The sequence below is a fragment of the Dama dama genome, chromosome 22 (genome assembly GCF_033118175.1).
Source record: "Dama dama isolate Ldn47 chromosome 22, ASM3311817v1, whole genome shotgun sequence".
NCBI lineage: Eukaryota > Metazoa > Chordata > Mammalia > Artiodactyla > Cervidae > Dama > Dama dama.
In genome coordinates, this window is record NC_083702.1 from 17904412 (window position 1) to 17920304 (window position 15893).

The following is a 15893-nucleotide window of genomic DNA, read 5'->3' on the forward strand; positions in this document are numbered from 1 at the left end:
AGGAAATAAATATATGTTATTTTAAACCACTAATTGGTAAATTGTTACAGAAGCAAATGGCAACTAGTACTGTGGGTTTAAAATTTCTGTATGTAACTGGAGAGAGAACCTTGCTTTCAAGAACAACTGTAAGAAACGGTTCTGCCAGTAATACTGCTGAAAAGAAGGACCAGATCGTCAGCTGCTGCAGGAGGAAGTGAAAGGACCTCGTCTTCACGTCTGCTGGAAAGACAGGCTCCATGGGAGGAAGCCTCCTTCTCTGGTCCTTTCAGCATCTCTCCCTCAGAGCTCAGACCCTGTCCTCCAGAGTCCCACCGCCTCCCCCAGCCTGTGGACAGTGTGCAGCGCAGACCTGAGCAGATGACCCCCGCGTCCTGCTTGTGTCTGCAGTCATGCCGCCCCCAGCCCTGGGAAGGGCACCTCCACACGTGGGACTCCTTTCCAGTGCAGTTCAGGTCGTCCAGCCAGATGGGCCCTGACCCTGCCCCGAAGTGAGCAGACCTCGTGGCATTGAGGGCGTCTCCACAGCCCAGCTGCCTGCACACCACGCGGGCATCGTCCAGGTCCCAGCCGTCATCACAGATGGTGCCCCAGGAGCCCTGGTCAAGGATCTCCACTCTCCCGGCGCAGGGACCGCCCCCGTCCACCAGGCGGAGCTGTCTGCTGTCTGAGGAGAGAGATATGGGACAATGGGGCGGTGATCCCAGGGGTTGAGAAGGGTCTTTTGTCTTGTGGGACCCTCACCTGAGCAATAAGGGGCGCTCTCCACTGAGGCCGCAGAGCCGGCTGGTTCTGACATAGAGTGGTTGCACTGAGGCAGCACCTGAGTCTGGTTTCCTAAAGAAACAACAATGATCAGAAGTCTGGAAGGGTTGAAGAACAGGAAACTGAATTAAGGGAAATAATGACCTAGTGATGGAGCCTAAGCTGAAAGCACTGACACAGCAGTAAAGTTATCATGCTCTTAGTGTTCACCTTCTTCCTGGAGAGTTCTGCTTCTGACAGTACCACAATTTCTGCTTTAGCGCCACTGTTCTTGTAAGAATGAGTTAAGTAAGTTGTTGTATTCCTAAATTTATCCCTATGCTGGGATTAGCTGCTCAGGCATGTCTGGCTCTCTGCAACCCCTTGGACTATATAGCCCACCAGTCTCCTCTAACCATATGATTTTTCAGGCAAGAATACTGGAGTGCGTTGCCATGCCCTCCTCCAGGGGATCTTCCCAACCCAGGGATCAAACCCAGGTCTTCCACACTGCAGGCAGATTCTTTACCATCTGAGCCACAGAGAAGCTGAAATCTATTTCTAAATAAAAGCAAAATAACATTCTTTCTGAAGGAGTTCTACAACTTCTTCAATGTCTATCTTTAAAACAAACACTTGAGTAAAATAGATCTCATTAAAAACGGAAAGGAAAAAGGAGACATTAGAAAGAATTCCCAGGGTTTTCAGCTGCTAGAATTACCTGACAGAGAATATAAATAGCCACAGTTAAAGTGCTGTGACACTTTACACTTTGACAAAATGTGTACCTTTGCAGAGAAATGATAACAAAAACCAAATACTTCTAGAGCTGAAAAACTTGTTAGCTGAAATTAAGAACTAAAGAATAAGTGTAGCTACACATTAGCTCAGCATAAAGTAGAAACATCAAAATGCAAAATCAGAGGATATTCTTCAATTTAGAAATTCAGGCCACATAGCAAGAGTTCTGGTTATATTGTTGTATAGCAGTTTTTCCAAAAATCCTTGGTTCAATTCAGTTCAGTTGCTCAGTCATGTCCAACTCTTTGTGACCCAATTAACTGAAGCTTGCCAGGCTTCCCTGTTCATCACCAACCCCTGGAGTTTGCGCAAACTCATGTCCAACAAGTCGGTGATGGATGAGCTGGACCATCTCATCCTCTGTGATCCCCTTCTTCTCTCACCCTCAGTCTTTCCTAGTGTCTTCTCCAATGAGTCAGTTCTTGGCATCAGGCGGCCAGAGTGCTGGAGCTTCAGCTTCAGTACCAGTCCTTCCAATGAATATTCAGGACTGATTTCCATTAGAATCCACTGGTTTGATCTCCTTGCATTCCAGGAGACTCTCAAGAGTCTTCTCCACCATGACAGTTCAAAAGCATTAAGTCTTCAGAGCTCAACTTTCTTTATGGTCCAACTCTTACATCCATATGTAACTACTGGAAAAATCACAGCTTTGACCAGATGGACCTTTGTCAGCAAAGTAATCTCTCTCTCTTTTAATATGTTGTCTAGATTGGTCATAGCTTTTCCTCCAAGGAGCAAGCATCATTTAATTTCATGGCTGCAGTCACCATCTGCAGTGATTTTGGAGCCCAAGAAAATAAAGTCTCTCACTCTTTCCATTGTTTCCCCATCTATTTGCCATGAAGTGATGGGACCAGATGCCATGATCTTAGTTTTCTGAATGTTGGGTTTTAAGCCAGCGTTTTCACTCTCCTCTTTCACTTTCATCAAGAGGCTCTTCACTTCCTGTTAGCTTTCTGCCATCAGGGTGGTATCATCCGCATATTTGAGGTTATTGATATTTCTCCTGACAATCTTGATTCCAGCTTGTGCTTCATCCAGCCCAGCATTTTGCATGATGTACTCTGCATATAAGTTAAATAAGCAGAGTGACAATATACAGCCTTGATGTACTCCTTTCCCAATTTGGAAACAGTCTGTTGTTCCATGTCCAATTCTAACTATTGCTTCTTGACCTGCATACAGATTTATCAGGAGGAAGGTAAGGTGGTCTGGTATTCCCATTTCTTGAAGAATTTTCCACAGTTTGTTGTGACCCACATAGTCAAAGTTTGGTGTAGTCAATAATGCAGAAGTAGATGTTTTTCTGGAACTCTTTTGCTTTTTCTGTGATCCAACAGATGTTGGCAATTTCGTCAGTACTAAAAGGCAAAACTTAGTAGTTGAAGAAAAACATATGTACTTCATTTTGCTTATGACTTTGGGTCATTAATCAGGAAGAAACTCAGTTTGGTAGTCTTTCAGTGGGGTCTTTCAGTGCTGCAATTAGATGTCACTTGGAGCTGAAGTCATTTAAAGACTTGACTGAACTGTGGTTCTGTAAGGAAATTCCCAGAACTGTTTTAAGGGTAAAGGAACATCATATCTTCAACTTAATTCAAAAAGAATTTACATATTTAAGAATAAATGGGGCAGAAGGGGAATTGAGAAGGAAAGGCACTCACACACACACACACACACAGAGAGATTAAAGGAAAATATTGATACTAACATTTAGAAACCCACATAAATGTCATAAGGGCATTTTTATCTTGTATTCCAAACATTTTTATGTCTCAGCATACATCACAATTTGAAGAGTTAAAAGATGAAAACAAGTCAAAGACAATTCATTGCCAAGACACTCAAAAAAATACTCATAACATCAAAAATAAAATACCTAGGAGAAATCCTAGTAAAAGATGGGCAAAATCTCTGAGAAAAATTCAGGATCTAACCAAATGGAGGGATGTATTATGTCAATGATTTGGAAAACTGAACATTGTCAGTGTCAATCATTCTCAAATTTCTATGTCTACTCTCAAATTTTTAAATCTAATCTCAATGAAAATACCCTTAAGCTTTTCTTTTGATGAAAATGACAAGCTGATTTCTAAATTCATACAAAATACAAGCAACCAAGAATGACCAACACAGTTGGTAAGAAAAGTAATGATGTTAGAAGAGTGAATGTAAAGTAACTCTTATAAGTTAAAATTATTCAGACTTACTACAAAGTTTGAAACTCAGGGAGATAGTGAAGGACAGGGAAGCCTGGTGTGCTATAGTCCACCGGGTCGCAAAGAGTCAGACTTGACTTAGCCATTGAACAACAACAACTACAAAGTTATAATAGTTAAGAAAATGCAGTATTGATGCCAGGATAAACAAATGATAACATGGAACAGAATAGAGAGTCTCAAAAAAGACAGACATGCTTGCCCTTCTGCTTATGATAAAGGCAGTACTGCAGTGGGTAAAACAGTCTTCAGAAAAACATTCTGAGTCAGTTGGATGTCCATATGAAATCTGACCCTTATCTTACACAGATATCAATCCCAGAAGGAATGCACAATAATATGCAAGAGAAAAATAATAATGTTTTTGTAAGATACTCTTAGAGAGTGTTTTTATGAACTTGGAGTAGGCAAAATTCTTTTTTAAAGGATATAAGAAGCATTAAATGTACAGAAAAAAGTCAGTAAATGTATTTATATAAGATTAAGAAATGAGTTCATCAAAGGACACCATTTGATTAAGAAAATGAAAATAAAAGACCAAGGGTTAAACATGGAAAATAAGTAATACATATATGCATACAAAGACATTGTCATGATAAGTTGTAGTATCATATAAATAACCCAGATTTATACTGTCAGTAGAATGGGTCAGTACATGGCCATGTGATCATTCAAAGCATACTCTACAGTAAAAAAAAAAAAAAAAAAGTGCTACAATAAACAGCATCATGTGTGAATCCCAAACATAATTTTGAGTCTACGAAATTAGATACAAAAGATGAAATATACTGCATCATTTTAAATAAAGTTCAAACATTGATAAAACTTTCTATGTTAGCAGAAATTAGCTAGGTGATTTTCCCTTTAGAGGAGGGAAGACACAGTTACTAGGGACAATAGTGACTGTGGTGCTGGGGACAATGTCTTTGTCGCTCTGGATTGGGGTTCATACTGAGGTCTATACTTACTGCTCCTACATTGTTTTCTATGATTTTATGTAAGCAGGATGTTGCTTAAAAATATATTATTCAACTTCACACTTCTTGCCCTGGGCTGAAAATGGAATGAACAATGAGAAGATCCATATTTCACCACAAAATATGTGACTTTGAAGCCAGTTTAACCTCACTCTATATTCTTGGAGACATTTCAATCCAAGGGCATCGTGAGTACCAGTAGCCTTTCCCTCTCTCTTACCTGAGCAGATCACAGAGGCCGTGTTGCCATGGGAACAGTCAGGTCCACCCAGGGCAGTCACAGGGCAACTCCACAGGAAGAATTCTGCCCCTGAGCAGTGAAATACGGATGTTAAGATCTGATCTCCTCCTTCCACCAAGTGTGGTCCTCTGGTGGTGGAGATGGCGACTCCACAGCCGAGCTGACGACAGACAACATTGGCATTGGCCAGACTCCAGTGGGAGGCACAGGGCGCTCTCCATCGTCCAGAAATGTTTATCTCCACTTGCCCCTCACACTGAGAGGAGCCGTTTGTCATGAGCCGGACTTCTGAGTATGCTGGTAGAAGAAGACAGGATTTCAGCAAAATCACATACTTTTCTTACCCCAACAGAGAGTGCAGGGAGGTTAGTCCTGACCTGCATCTCACCTGAACAGACAACCTGAGCAGCTCCACGGTGGTGACACGTGCCCCCTGGACAGGGCACTCTGGGGCAGACCCGGAGCTCAGGCTCCTGCCCCTCACACCTGAACTCTTCAGCCCATACCCAGCCATCAGACTCTCTGAAGGACACGTGTCCCAGGACAGACACAGCCTTGCCGCACCCCAGCTCTGCACAGATGACCTGGGCAGTGGGGAGTGTGAAGTTCCCATCAGACACTGGGGTCCAGGCTTCTCCAGAATGCACTTCTACTCGCCCTGAGCAGGGTCCATCCCCTCCAGCCAGACGCACAAATCCTAAGAGGAAACAACAACAAAACCAGTGAGTGTTCGTGGTACTGACTTGGCAACTGGAAACCGCACCTCACAGGCAGTGGTGTGAAAGTTTTTCTTTTTAGGATTGGAGCATGAAGAGAGTCTTTGACAGTTATTGTCATAATTGAATTTTCCTGAGCAGCTTTCTGAAGAGAAATCCAGAAGGATTACAAGGTCAGTTTGGAATGGTTGAATCCCAAGAACATACACTTTGAGACTGGTTAGAAATGTGAATTCTTTGGTCTAGGAGCCTGGAAACTACAGAGCCCAATTTATATCATTGGAATGGCTGAATACTGGAAACATGTTTTGGCATTGGTTGGAGAAATGAATTTCTCATTTAGCAGCCTAGGGCCTATATACAGATCCAAGGACACTGTATAATATTCAGGCACTTAAACTTGAACGTAGAGATATGCAGAACAGACCCACCCAAAGGGACATGGGTTATGAGGTTAGAGACCTAGCATCCAGACAAGCTTAGAAAGCTTTCATGGGACTTGTGGGGCTAATATTCTGACCAGTTTTCTCTCCCAGGAGCTAGTCCTCATGTGACTTAGGTTAGGGAAAGTCCTGAGGCTGGATCCATGAGGGCATGCCAACCTGTAGGCAAGTGACGGCTCCAGAGAAGAAATATGGACACTATCACTAATTCACATATATGTCATCACATCTTGTCTTTCTGATGCTTTTTCATGCCAAAATATTCCATGAATTCCTTCAGCGACCTCAGCGGGAAAGAAAATGAGTTAAGAAAACCCAGAGTGTCATAGAGAGAGAGTCTCAGCCATCTCTCTTGAAATACTAGGATTTGTCAAAGAATCTGGGGGAGAGTGTGCTCTCAGTGGGTGTGTACCGGACAGCTGAGTTTCCAGATCGTCTCCTATTAATGGTTTTTCTTCTCAAACAGGAATCGTAGAAAATGCTAAGGGCTGATAATAAATGATGTTAATACTATCATTGTACTAATTCTAACCACAGAAAAATTCTTTTCAAGCACACGTAGAATATTCTCCAGGCTAGCTTACAAATAAGTCTTAACAAATTCAAAAATATTAAAAATAATTTCAAGCATCTTTCATGACCATAATGGAATGGAACTAAAATTCAATAATGATCAGAAAACAGGAATTCATGAATATATAAAAATTAAACCACACACTCATATTTTAAGATTGTTTTCCTATTTCTATAAAGAATGCTATTGGGATTTAGATAGGAATTGCATTAAATCTGTAGATCACTTTGAGAAGTACAGGCATTTTTACAACATTGATTATTTCAGGCCAGAAACACAGAATGACTTTCCATTGATCATACTGTCTAATTTCTTTCATGAATGTTTTATAATTCTCAAAGAAGATGGCATGTTGCCAAAAAGAAGGAGGAAGAAGGAGGAGGAGGAAGAAGTGACCAAGCAAGCCATAATTTGGAGCCTCAATTTGAAAAAGTCTCAATATGGATAAGACATGTAAATATTTGTGGGAAACACTTGTTGAATAGGTTGTTAGCATATTACATCACCCTCTGCTCCTCTCATTTACTACCTAAGATGCTATCCTTTCTCATTTCTCCCACTTTAGACAAGCAAACACCATTTTAAAAGATACAGATGGATGGGAAAAAAAATCAGAAAGGGTAGCTACTGCTGAAGGAGGAGGATGTAGGTGGGGCATATGGCAGGCAAGGTGGGATCAAGGAAGTTTTGACATTAAAGGAGGAAAACCAAAAGAAAAGTTCATCATTTGGTCATCAAAGGAACACATTTTGAACTGAATGAAGATAACCCAATGAAAAGACATTATTTGATTCATCATGGATAATTCCCTGATTTCTGGGTGTGTTCTGATTGTTTATTTCTAAAGTTCTTCCTGATAAAGGACTGTTTAGTGATGCCCAACATCCAACCAAAAAATTATTAGAATTTGCAAAAGAGAGAAATTTAACCCATAACACATTTTTAACAAGCAATCATTTAAAGTAGGTTCAGAAATTACAGAAATGATTGAATTGGCTGAAGAGCTCCTTAAACTCCTAATATCAATATGCTTAATGAAGAATAAAAATAAACAGGGAGAAAAACTAGGAAAAATAGACAAATGAGATTTCTGAAACTGAATAATACAGTATTGGGATGAACAATTATTTGGATTAATTACACAAGAGTCTAGACATTGCAGAATAAAAGAATTGGGAAGTGAAACACAGCAGTAGCGACTATCTAAACTGAACCAAAGAGAGTAAAAAGGCAGAAAAATATGAATGGAAACTCAATGGCATGTGGGATAATATCAAAATATATAAAATATGTGTATTTGGAGATTCAGAATAAGGGATGTGCAGGAAAATGTTAAGAAAAGATGAATGAAATTTTCCTAAAGTTATTGAAGGCTGTAAACCCACTCACCCAAAAAGCTAAACAAAACCCAAACAAGATAATGAAACCATTCTCAGAAAACTTGACAATGTAATTACTGAAATTCAACAAACTAAACAAAAATATCTTAAGAACAGCCAGGAAAGTTTGACACATTATATACAGGAAACAAAAGGATAAGTATTATTTACTGACTTTGTTGGAGGCAATAAAAGTCAGATAACAATGTAAAAATGTATGTAAAGTATTGAGGCTGAGCATTTGTTAACCTAGAATTTAATAACCTGTGAAAATATTTTTCAAAACTGAGTGAAAATTAAAAATGATTTCAGGTCAATGAAAGATGATAGATTTGGAGGCCACCAGACACACACTACACAAAACTATCTCAGAAAGTTCTTCAAGCGAAAGGGAGATGACAGCAGAAGAAAACAGGGATCCTCTCAAAGCTGTAGAGATTGTCCTAAGTGCTGATTCTCTATTAGAAGATTTAAGGCAAAAGTATTAGCAAAAAAGTATAAGATTCATAATAAATTTATAAGTAGAATGTATGACAATGATAGCACTAATGACAAGAACAGGAAAGTGGAAGAAAAGTATAGTGACTGACATTGCATGTTGTGATATAATATCATTTCAAGGTAAAATGTAACTAAAGATTAATAATTCAACATTGGGCTTCTCAGGTGGTTCAGTGCTGAAGACTCCACCTGCCAATGCAGAAGACGTGGGATCGATCTGTGGTCTAGGAAGGTCCCACATACCACGGAGCAACTAAGCCCGTGCACCACAATTAGTGAGCCTGTGCTCTAGAGCCCAGGGGCCACGACTACTGAAGCTTGTGTGCCCTAGAGCCTGTCTTCCACAACAAGAGAGGCCACCACAATGAGAAGCTCCTCGCTCAACTAGAGAGTAGCCTCTGATCTCCGCAGCTAGAGAAAAGCCCATGCAGCAATGAAGACCCAGCACAGCAAAAAATAAAAATTATTTTAAGAATTAAAAACAGTTAAACATTATAATCACCTAAAAATCTGATATGATTAATAAACCAATCGAGTATTTAAACTAAAATGATAAAATATACTAGAAGATTAAAATAAGAACAAAGATATAACAAATAGCAGGCAAGTACATTTAAACTCAATTATATCAATAATTATATTAAATGTAAATCATTTAAATACTCCAAATAATAAACAAAATAATCAGACCAGATAAAATAAGAAAACATAGCATACTGTCTACAAACATATATATGTTTAAATATAAACACAGAAACATACTAAAGAGGTAAAAATTACATACCATGAAAACACAAATCAGAGAAAACTGTATATAATATCTAAATTAATATCATACAAAGTCAGACTATAAGACAAAGAGTGCATTCAGAGAAAGAAACATTTATGATAATAAAATACAAAATAAATTATATAGTATCAAAACTGGTGGGTTAAAAATAAAGTGATGCTTAGAAGAAAATTTAGAACCTTGACATTTCCTTGATGATTATATTAGAATAAAAATAGAAACAGAAGGAAATGATCCAAGACTCCACCTCAAGAATCTACAAAAGCAACAGCAATCATAACTGAAAAAGAGGAATGAAAACTGAGTATAGAAATCAATTAAGAAGAAAGCAAATATGTAATCAAGAAAATCAATAGAGTCCATGAATGATTCTCTTAAAAAGAACATTAACACTGATAATCTTCTAGCAAAACCAATTAAGAAAAAAGAGGGAACACATTAACGGCACCAGTAACAAAAGGAGGAATATTATTGTAGATTTTCCCAACATCTAAAGATACGAGATATGAACCAGTGTTACTAATTTCAAAATTTTTGTAAAATGGGCCAAGTCCTTGAAAACACATTACATGTGAAACACAACTCACCAAAATCTGATACAAAAAAAAGAGAAAAATATGAGTAAACATATTTGTTAAATAGAATCCATATTATAAAAATTTTCCACTAAGAAAACTGCCAGCTACAAATGCTAGCTCTTCCACAGAGCTTAGAAATGACTCCCACAACAAGATAAAGGAAAAGAGGGAGGGAAGGAATGAGGGCAGGAAGGAAGTGTCACACAGAGGCTGTGGTGAACCTACGAATTAACCTGCATCTTTCCAACCCTCCCCTCCTGCAATCCTTGCGTCTTCATCCTTTCACCATTTTGCACTTCAGTACTGTAGTCCTTGGTGGCTCAGAAGATAATCAAGACTCTGATTGCAATGCAGGAGACCCAAGTTTTATCCCTGGGTGAGGAAGATCCCCTAGAGAAAGAAATGGCAACCCACTCCAGTATTTTTGCCTGGAGAATCCTATGACCCATGGGGTTGCAAAGAGTAGGACAGGACTGAAGCAACTTGGAACACTTGCACCACGGTCCTTCACAATCTTCCTCCTGAAGCCCATGAAATCTCCTCCTTATTTGAAACAAGCTTCTCTACATTCTTCTTGGGTCATTGTTTCTACTCTAGATTTCTCCTAAACATGGTACTTCACTTCCAACAATCCACTACTGAGGCTGAAATTTCTCTTCCATATCTGACTCCTAAGGTTGAGCAGAAGAAACTCCAAGAGTTCAATTTTGATTAAGATAATGAAAAGACATGCTATTCTAACCTTATCTCTGCTACATCACTACCACTTTGACTTATCTTCGCATCATTAAAACATGCCTGAAAATACAGAAAAGACAGACCAAGGGGAGGAAACTAGTGACAAAAAGAGAAATAGAAGGAACCTGGAACCAGTCATAAAAATGTGAGAGCCTAAATAAGAGCCACTTCATGCGAAGAGTTGACTCATTGGAAAAGACCCTGATGCTGGGAGGGATTGGGGGCAGGAGGAGAAGGGGACGACAGAGGGTGAGATGGCTGGATGGCATCACTGACTCACTGGACATGTGTTTGAGTAAACTCCGGGAGTTTGTGATTGACAGGGAGGCCTGGCATGCTGCGATTCATGGGGTCACAAAGAGTCAGACACGACTGAGTGGCTGAACTGAACTGAACTGACTGAAATTAGAGCAATGGTAGTCAGGGAGTACAAACCACAATCAGTGTTTAAATATCAGAGCACTTTCCAATTCTCTACTTTTAAGTGTATCCTAACTGGAATTAATATCAAGACATCAGTATTCTTAGGAGGTAACATTGGGAGTTCTAATTCCACACAAAGTTCCAACATCACACACTCCATTTTCATCCAGATGCTGATTTATCAAAATAAGGTAGAGACACCTGTAGTGTCTCCACAAATGTATCTGCAATTGGAACCATGATTAGGACATTGTGACAATGAGGAAGGTTACTTGAGATGCCAGAAAACAGGTTTGTTTAAAAAAAAAAGTTTCTAACTAAAATTCAAATGCACCTTGAAAATAATTATTTTCAATAAGAATAATAAAGACAATGGAAGAAAACATTCTGAAGAGATGGATAGGTTTATGACATAAGTGCTGTAACGGTTTCACAAATGCCTACTTATCAGGCAGTCTTGTATGTCAGTCATACCTCAATAAAGCACTTTTTTAAAAGTAAAAGAATTGTCTTAAGGGCCTCAACTAGAATCATCAAAGATCTGCTGAAGGTGAGATTAGAAAAGATCACTTTTCCAATGATCTTCCTCGACATAAACACCCAAGAGCTATTTGGTTGTGGCTGCAAAGGACCTACTGCAGGTGTCCTCAGGGCTCCCCTGTCCCACCATCTCATTAGATGGGATGATATTATCCTAAGAGCAGCCTTCTACCTTAGGGAATTCACTGTGATATCTACCAATATCTTCCTCCAGTCCAGGTGTTCTGCTGTGATTAATAACCTGGACATCAAATCCACCATTGTGATCACAACTAGAAGCATCACTGTCAAATACTGTGAGCACCCACTCACACCCTAGTTTCACTGCTGTCTTTACTGCATCCACCTCGGTATAGGTCAAATATATGTAGATAGCACTGAGCACATCTTAGGAGTCACTTCAGGTCCTCTTAGCTTCAATTCAGTTCAGTTCAGTTCAGTCGCTCAGTTATGTCTGACCCCATGAATTGCAGCACACCGGGCCTCCCTGTCCATCACCAACTCCCAGAGTTTACTTTAACTCATGTCCATTCAGTTGGTGATGCCATCCAACCATCTCATCCTCTGTTTCCCCTTCTCCTGCCTTCAATCTTTCCAACATCAGGGTCTTTTCAAATGAATCAGTTCTTCGCATAGGAGGGCCAAAGGACTGGAGTTTCAGCTTCAGCATCAGTCCTTCCAATGAATGTTCAGGACTGATTTCCTTTAGGATGGACAGGTTGGAGCTCCTTGCTATCCAAAAATCTCTCAAGAGTCTTCTCCAACACTACAGTTCAAAAGCATCAATTCTTCGGTGTTCAGCTTTCTTTATAGTCCAACTCTCACATCCATACAGGATTACTGGAAAATCCATAGCTTTGACTAGATGGGTCTTTATTGACAAAGAAATGTCTCTGCTTTTTAATATTCTGTCTAGGTTGGTCATAGCTTTTCTTCCAAGGAGCAACTGTCTTTTAATTTCATGGTTGCAGTCACCATCTGCAGCAATTTTGCAGTTTAAAAAAAAAGTCTGTCACTATTTCCACTGTTACCCAATCTATTTGCTAGGAAGAGATGGGGCCAGATGCTATGATCTTAGTTTCTGAATGTTGAGTTTTAAGCTAACTTTTTCACTTTCCTCTTTCACTATTTTCAAGAGGCTCTTTAGTTCTTCACTTTCTGCCATAAGTGTGATGTCATCTGCATATCTGAGGTTATTGATATTTCTCCCGGCAATCTTGATTCCAATGTGTGCTTCATTCAGTCCAACATTTATCATGATGTACTCTGCATATAAGTTAAATAAGCAGGATGACAATATCCAGCCTTGACTTACTCCTTCCCCGATTTGGAACCAGTCTTCTGTTCCATGTCCAGTTCTAACTGTTGCTTCTTGACTTGCATACAGATTTCTCAGGAGGCAGGTCAGATGGTTTGGTATTCCCATCTCTTGAAGAATTTTCCAGTTTGTTGTGATCCACACAGTTAAAGGCTTTGGCATAGTCAATAAAGTAGAAGTAGATGTTTTTCTCAAACTCTCCTGCCTTTTCAATGAACTAATGGATGTTGGCAATTTGATCTCTGGTTCTTCTGCCTTTTTAAATCCAGCTTAAACATCTGGAAGTTCATAGTTCATGGACCACAGCCTTGTCTAATTCAATTAAACTATGAGCCATGCCATGTAGGGCCACCCAAGATAGACGGGTCTTAGTGGAGAGTTCTGACAAGATGTGGTCCACTGGAGAAGGAAAGGCAAACCACTTCAGTATTCTTGCCTTGAGAACCCCATGAACTCTTAGATTCGCTGCCTCTTATACGTGATGTGCATCAGCTACTGTGTTGTAAATTTCAAGACTTCATTTTCCTGCTCCCTCAACATCCCTGCAAATGTGATGTTAGTGCCCCACTCGGTTGGTCAAGTGCACCAGTGGGATGAGAATTTTCCCTGCCACAAGTCCCACTTCTGGCCTCCTCTGACTGTGACCTAAGGACATTTAAATGCACCATTGAATTTCTCTCACACCTTTTCCTTGTGCAAGTGCACCATGACTTCCGGTATTATCATTTGTCCATGGGTATTCACAGGCCCGTCGGGGGTCACCATTGCTTGGTTGAGCCTGTTCTATTGGCACATCCCCCACATACCAACCTGATGGAGTATGGTGACTCTGACTTTTAGGACCTATGAGGATGATAAACCTTGTTGCCTACAAGTCTCCTATGAACCGTCCCCAATAATGTAGCCACACGCTACTGACGAGTCAAAGAAAACAGAACAATTACCATGATGAGACCACGTCACAGAAGTCGAACCCAGAAGCTGTATCTATATGAAACTTTTGACCTCACCGCTGCCTCCTGTGACACATCACAACGACCCTTCACCCAAGTATGTTCAAAAGGCTGTATCCATAATCTCGAGTCATTCTGGTGGTAAGACGGAGGCTTTTCCTGCTAGAGATCCCTGCACAGACCAGACAGGACTTACCTGAGCAGACTACTCCAGCATCCCATTTATGGGTATAGCTATCATTATGATAGTCTTTAATATTAGAATGCTTACAGTCACTGACAGCTGACTCTACCCCTTTACATGAAGTATACAAAAGCCAAATGGGGCCAAGCCCTGGTCCAAAATAAGCTTCTTTAGGAATACCAACAGCAGCTCCACACCCCAGCTGTCTGCACACTACAGATGCATCCTTCAAGCTCCAGTCGAAATCAACCACTGTGCCCCATTCTCCTTGATGCTTTACTTCCACTCTCCCCTCACAGCGGTGGGCTCCATCCTTCAGCCTCACCTCCAGATCTGCAAGAGAGACAGACACAGGACACAGGAAAGACTTTAGGAGACTTGCAGTGGTATAAGTATTTAAAATATTAGCTCTCTGAGGAGCAAAAAAGTGCATGGGATATAGTATTTCCTGACCTCTGTGGTATAAACAGTCCTCCAAGGCCAACTTTAAGCTCCCAATGTGCTATCACTGAACACGGAGCAGGAAGGGAGGTACCAGGTATTTCTCAGGAGCCTGTAGAACCAGCTCCAGGGACACCACCAAGGACAGGCCGTCAGAGACTCTGGATGCTGCCCTTCTCGTAGAAGTGCCCAAGGCTACTAGGCCCAGCTTTCCCATCTCAGTTACAGCTCATGTCCCAGGATCCAGGGAGGAATCCTCCTTATCCTTCCCTTTACATAAGGAGCACCTCATCCAGCTTAGGAACAGAGGGCTGGGGTAACAGGCTCTAAAATGTCCTGGTTATTCCTGCCATCTAGTGTTCATGTCCTTGTGTAATTCCACACTCAAATGTACCTAAAAACATGCATCTAACAAATGGAATTTGACAAAAGTGATCAGATGTCACTTTAGCGATTAAATTATAAAATGACTCTGGTTTCTGCATATAAAAATGAGTTCCTGTAAGAACATCATAGATGGAGACATTACTAGTGTTTAGTTCAGTTCAGTTCAGTCGCTCAGTCATTTCAGATTCTTTGAGACCCCATGGACAGCAGTATGCCAGGCCTCCCTGTCCATCCCCAACTCCTGGAGTTTATTCAGACTCATATCCATTCAGTCAGTGATGCCATCCAAGCATCTCATCCTCTGTCATCCCCTTGTCCTCCCACCTTTAATCTTTCCCACCATCAGGGTCTTTTCAAATGAGTCAGTTCTTTGCATCAGGTGGTAAAAGTATTGGAGTTTCAACTTCAGCATCAGTCCTACCAATGAATATTCAGGACTAATTTCCTTTAGGATGGATTGGTTCAGCAACATTTAAAATTCTCTTTTTATGAGCACATGGAAATAGTACTACTTCCTTGCCTATTTGAAGTTAAGCGTAACCATGTTATCTGGCTCATTCAATGAAGTGGGAGAACAAATGATGTCACTTCCACATAGAAACATTTAAGAGCCAATATATTTTTACCACAGCAAATACTGAAGCCTTGTGTTGCAGTGGGAGCATAATAAAATGGTGGAGCATTCAACAACCTGAGTGCTTGAAGAATTATAATAGCAGAGTCCTGCCAAAGTAAACAGAACATGTTATATAAGGATAAATTTTGGGTTTTTGTTACTATAACATACCTAGTTCACTTTTACTAAAATGGAAAATAACAGAAGAAAATTGACAAAGAGAAAAATACTAAGATACACACAACGTATATAAAATTGAGAAACATCTATATTAACATCTAAATCCCCAAGATAAAAAAGAGATGTCAGGGTAGAGTAAACTGAAGC

At 40.2% G+C, this 15893-nt stretch overlaps 1 protein-coding gene across 1 annotated transcript in view; it reads right to left on the reverse strand.

Annotated features, from left to right (window-relative positions):
• LOC133043052 (uncharacterized) overlaps positions 1–15893 on the reverse strand; it is a 187832-nt gene that overhangs the window by 99085 nt on the left and 72854 nt on the right. The window contains exons 23-27 of the mRNA XM_061123942.1: positions 14135–14455; positions 5374–5682; positions 4965–5282; positions 745–837; positions 353–667 (exon numbers count right to left, since the gene is read on the reverse strand). Coding sequence (XP_060979925.1) covers positions 353–667; positions 745–837; positions 4965–5282; positions 5374–5682; positions 14135–14455 — 1356 coding nt within the window. The remainder of the gene's footprint in view (positions 1–352; positions 668–744; positions 838–4964; positions 5283–5373; positions 5683–14134; positions 14456–15893) is intronic.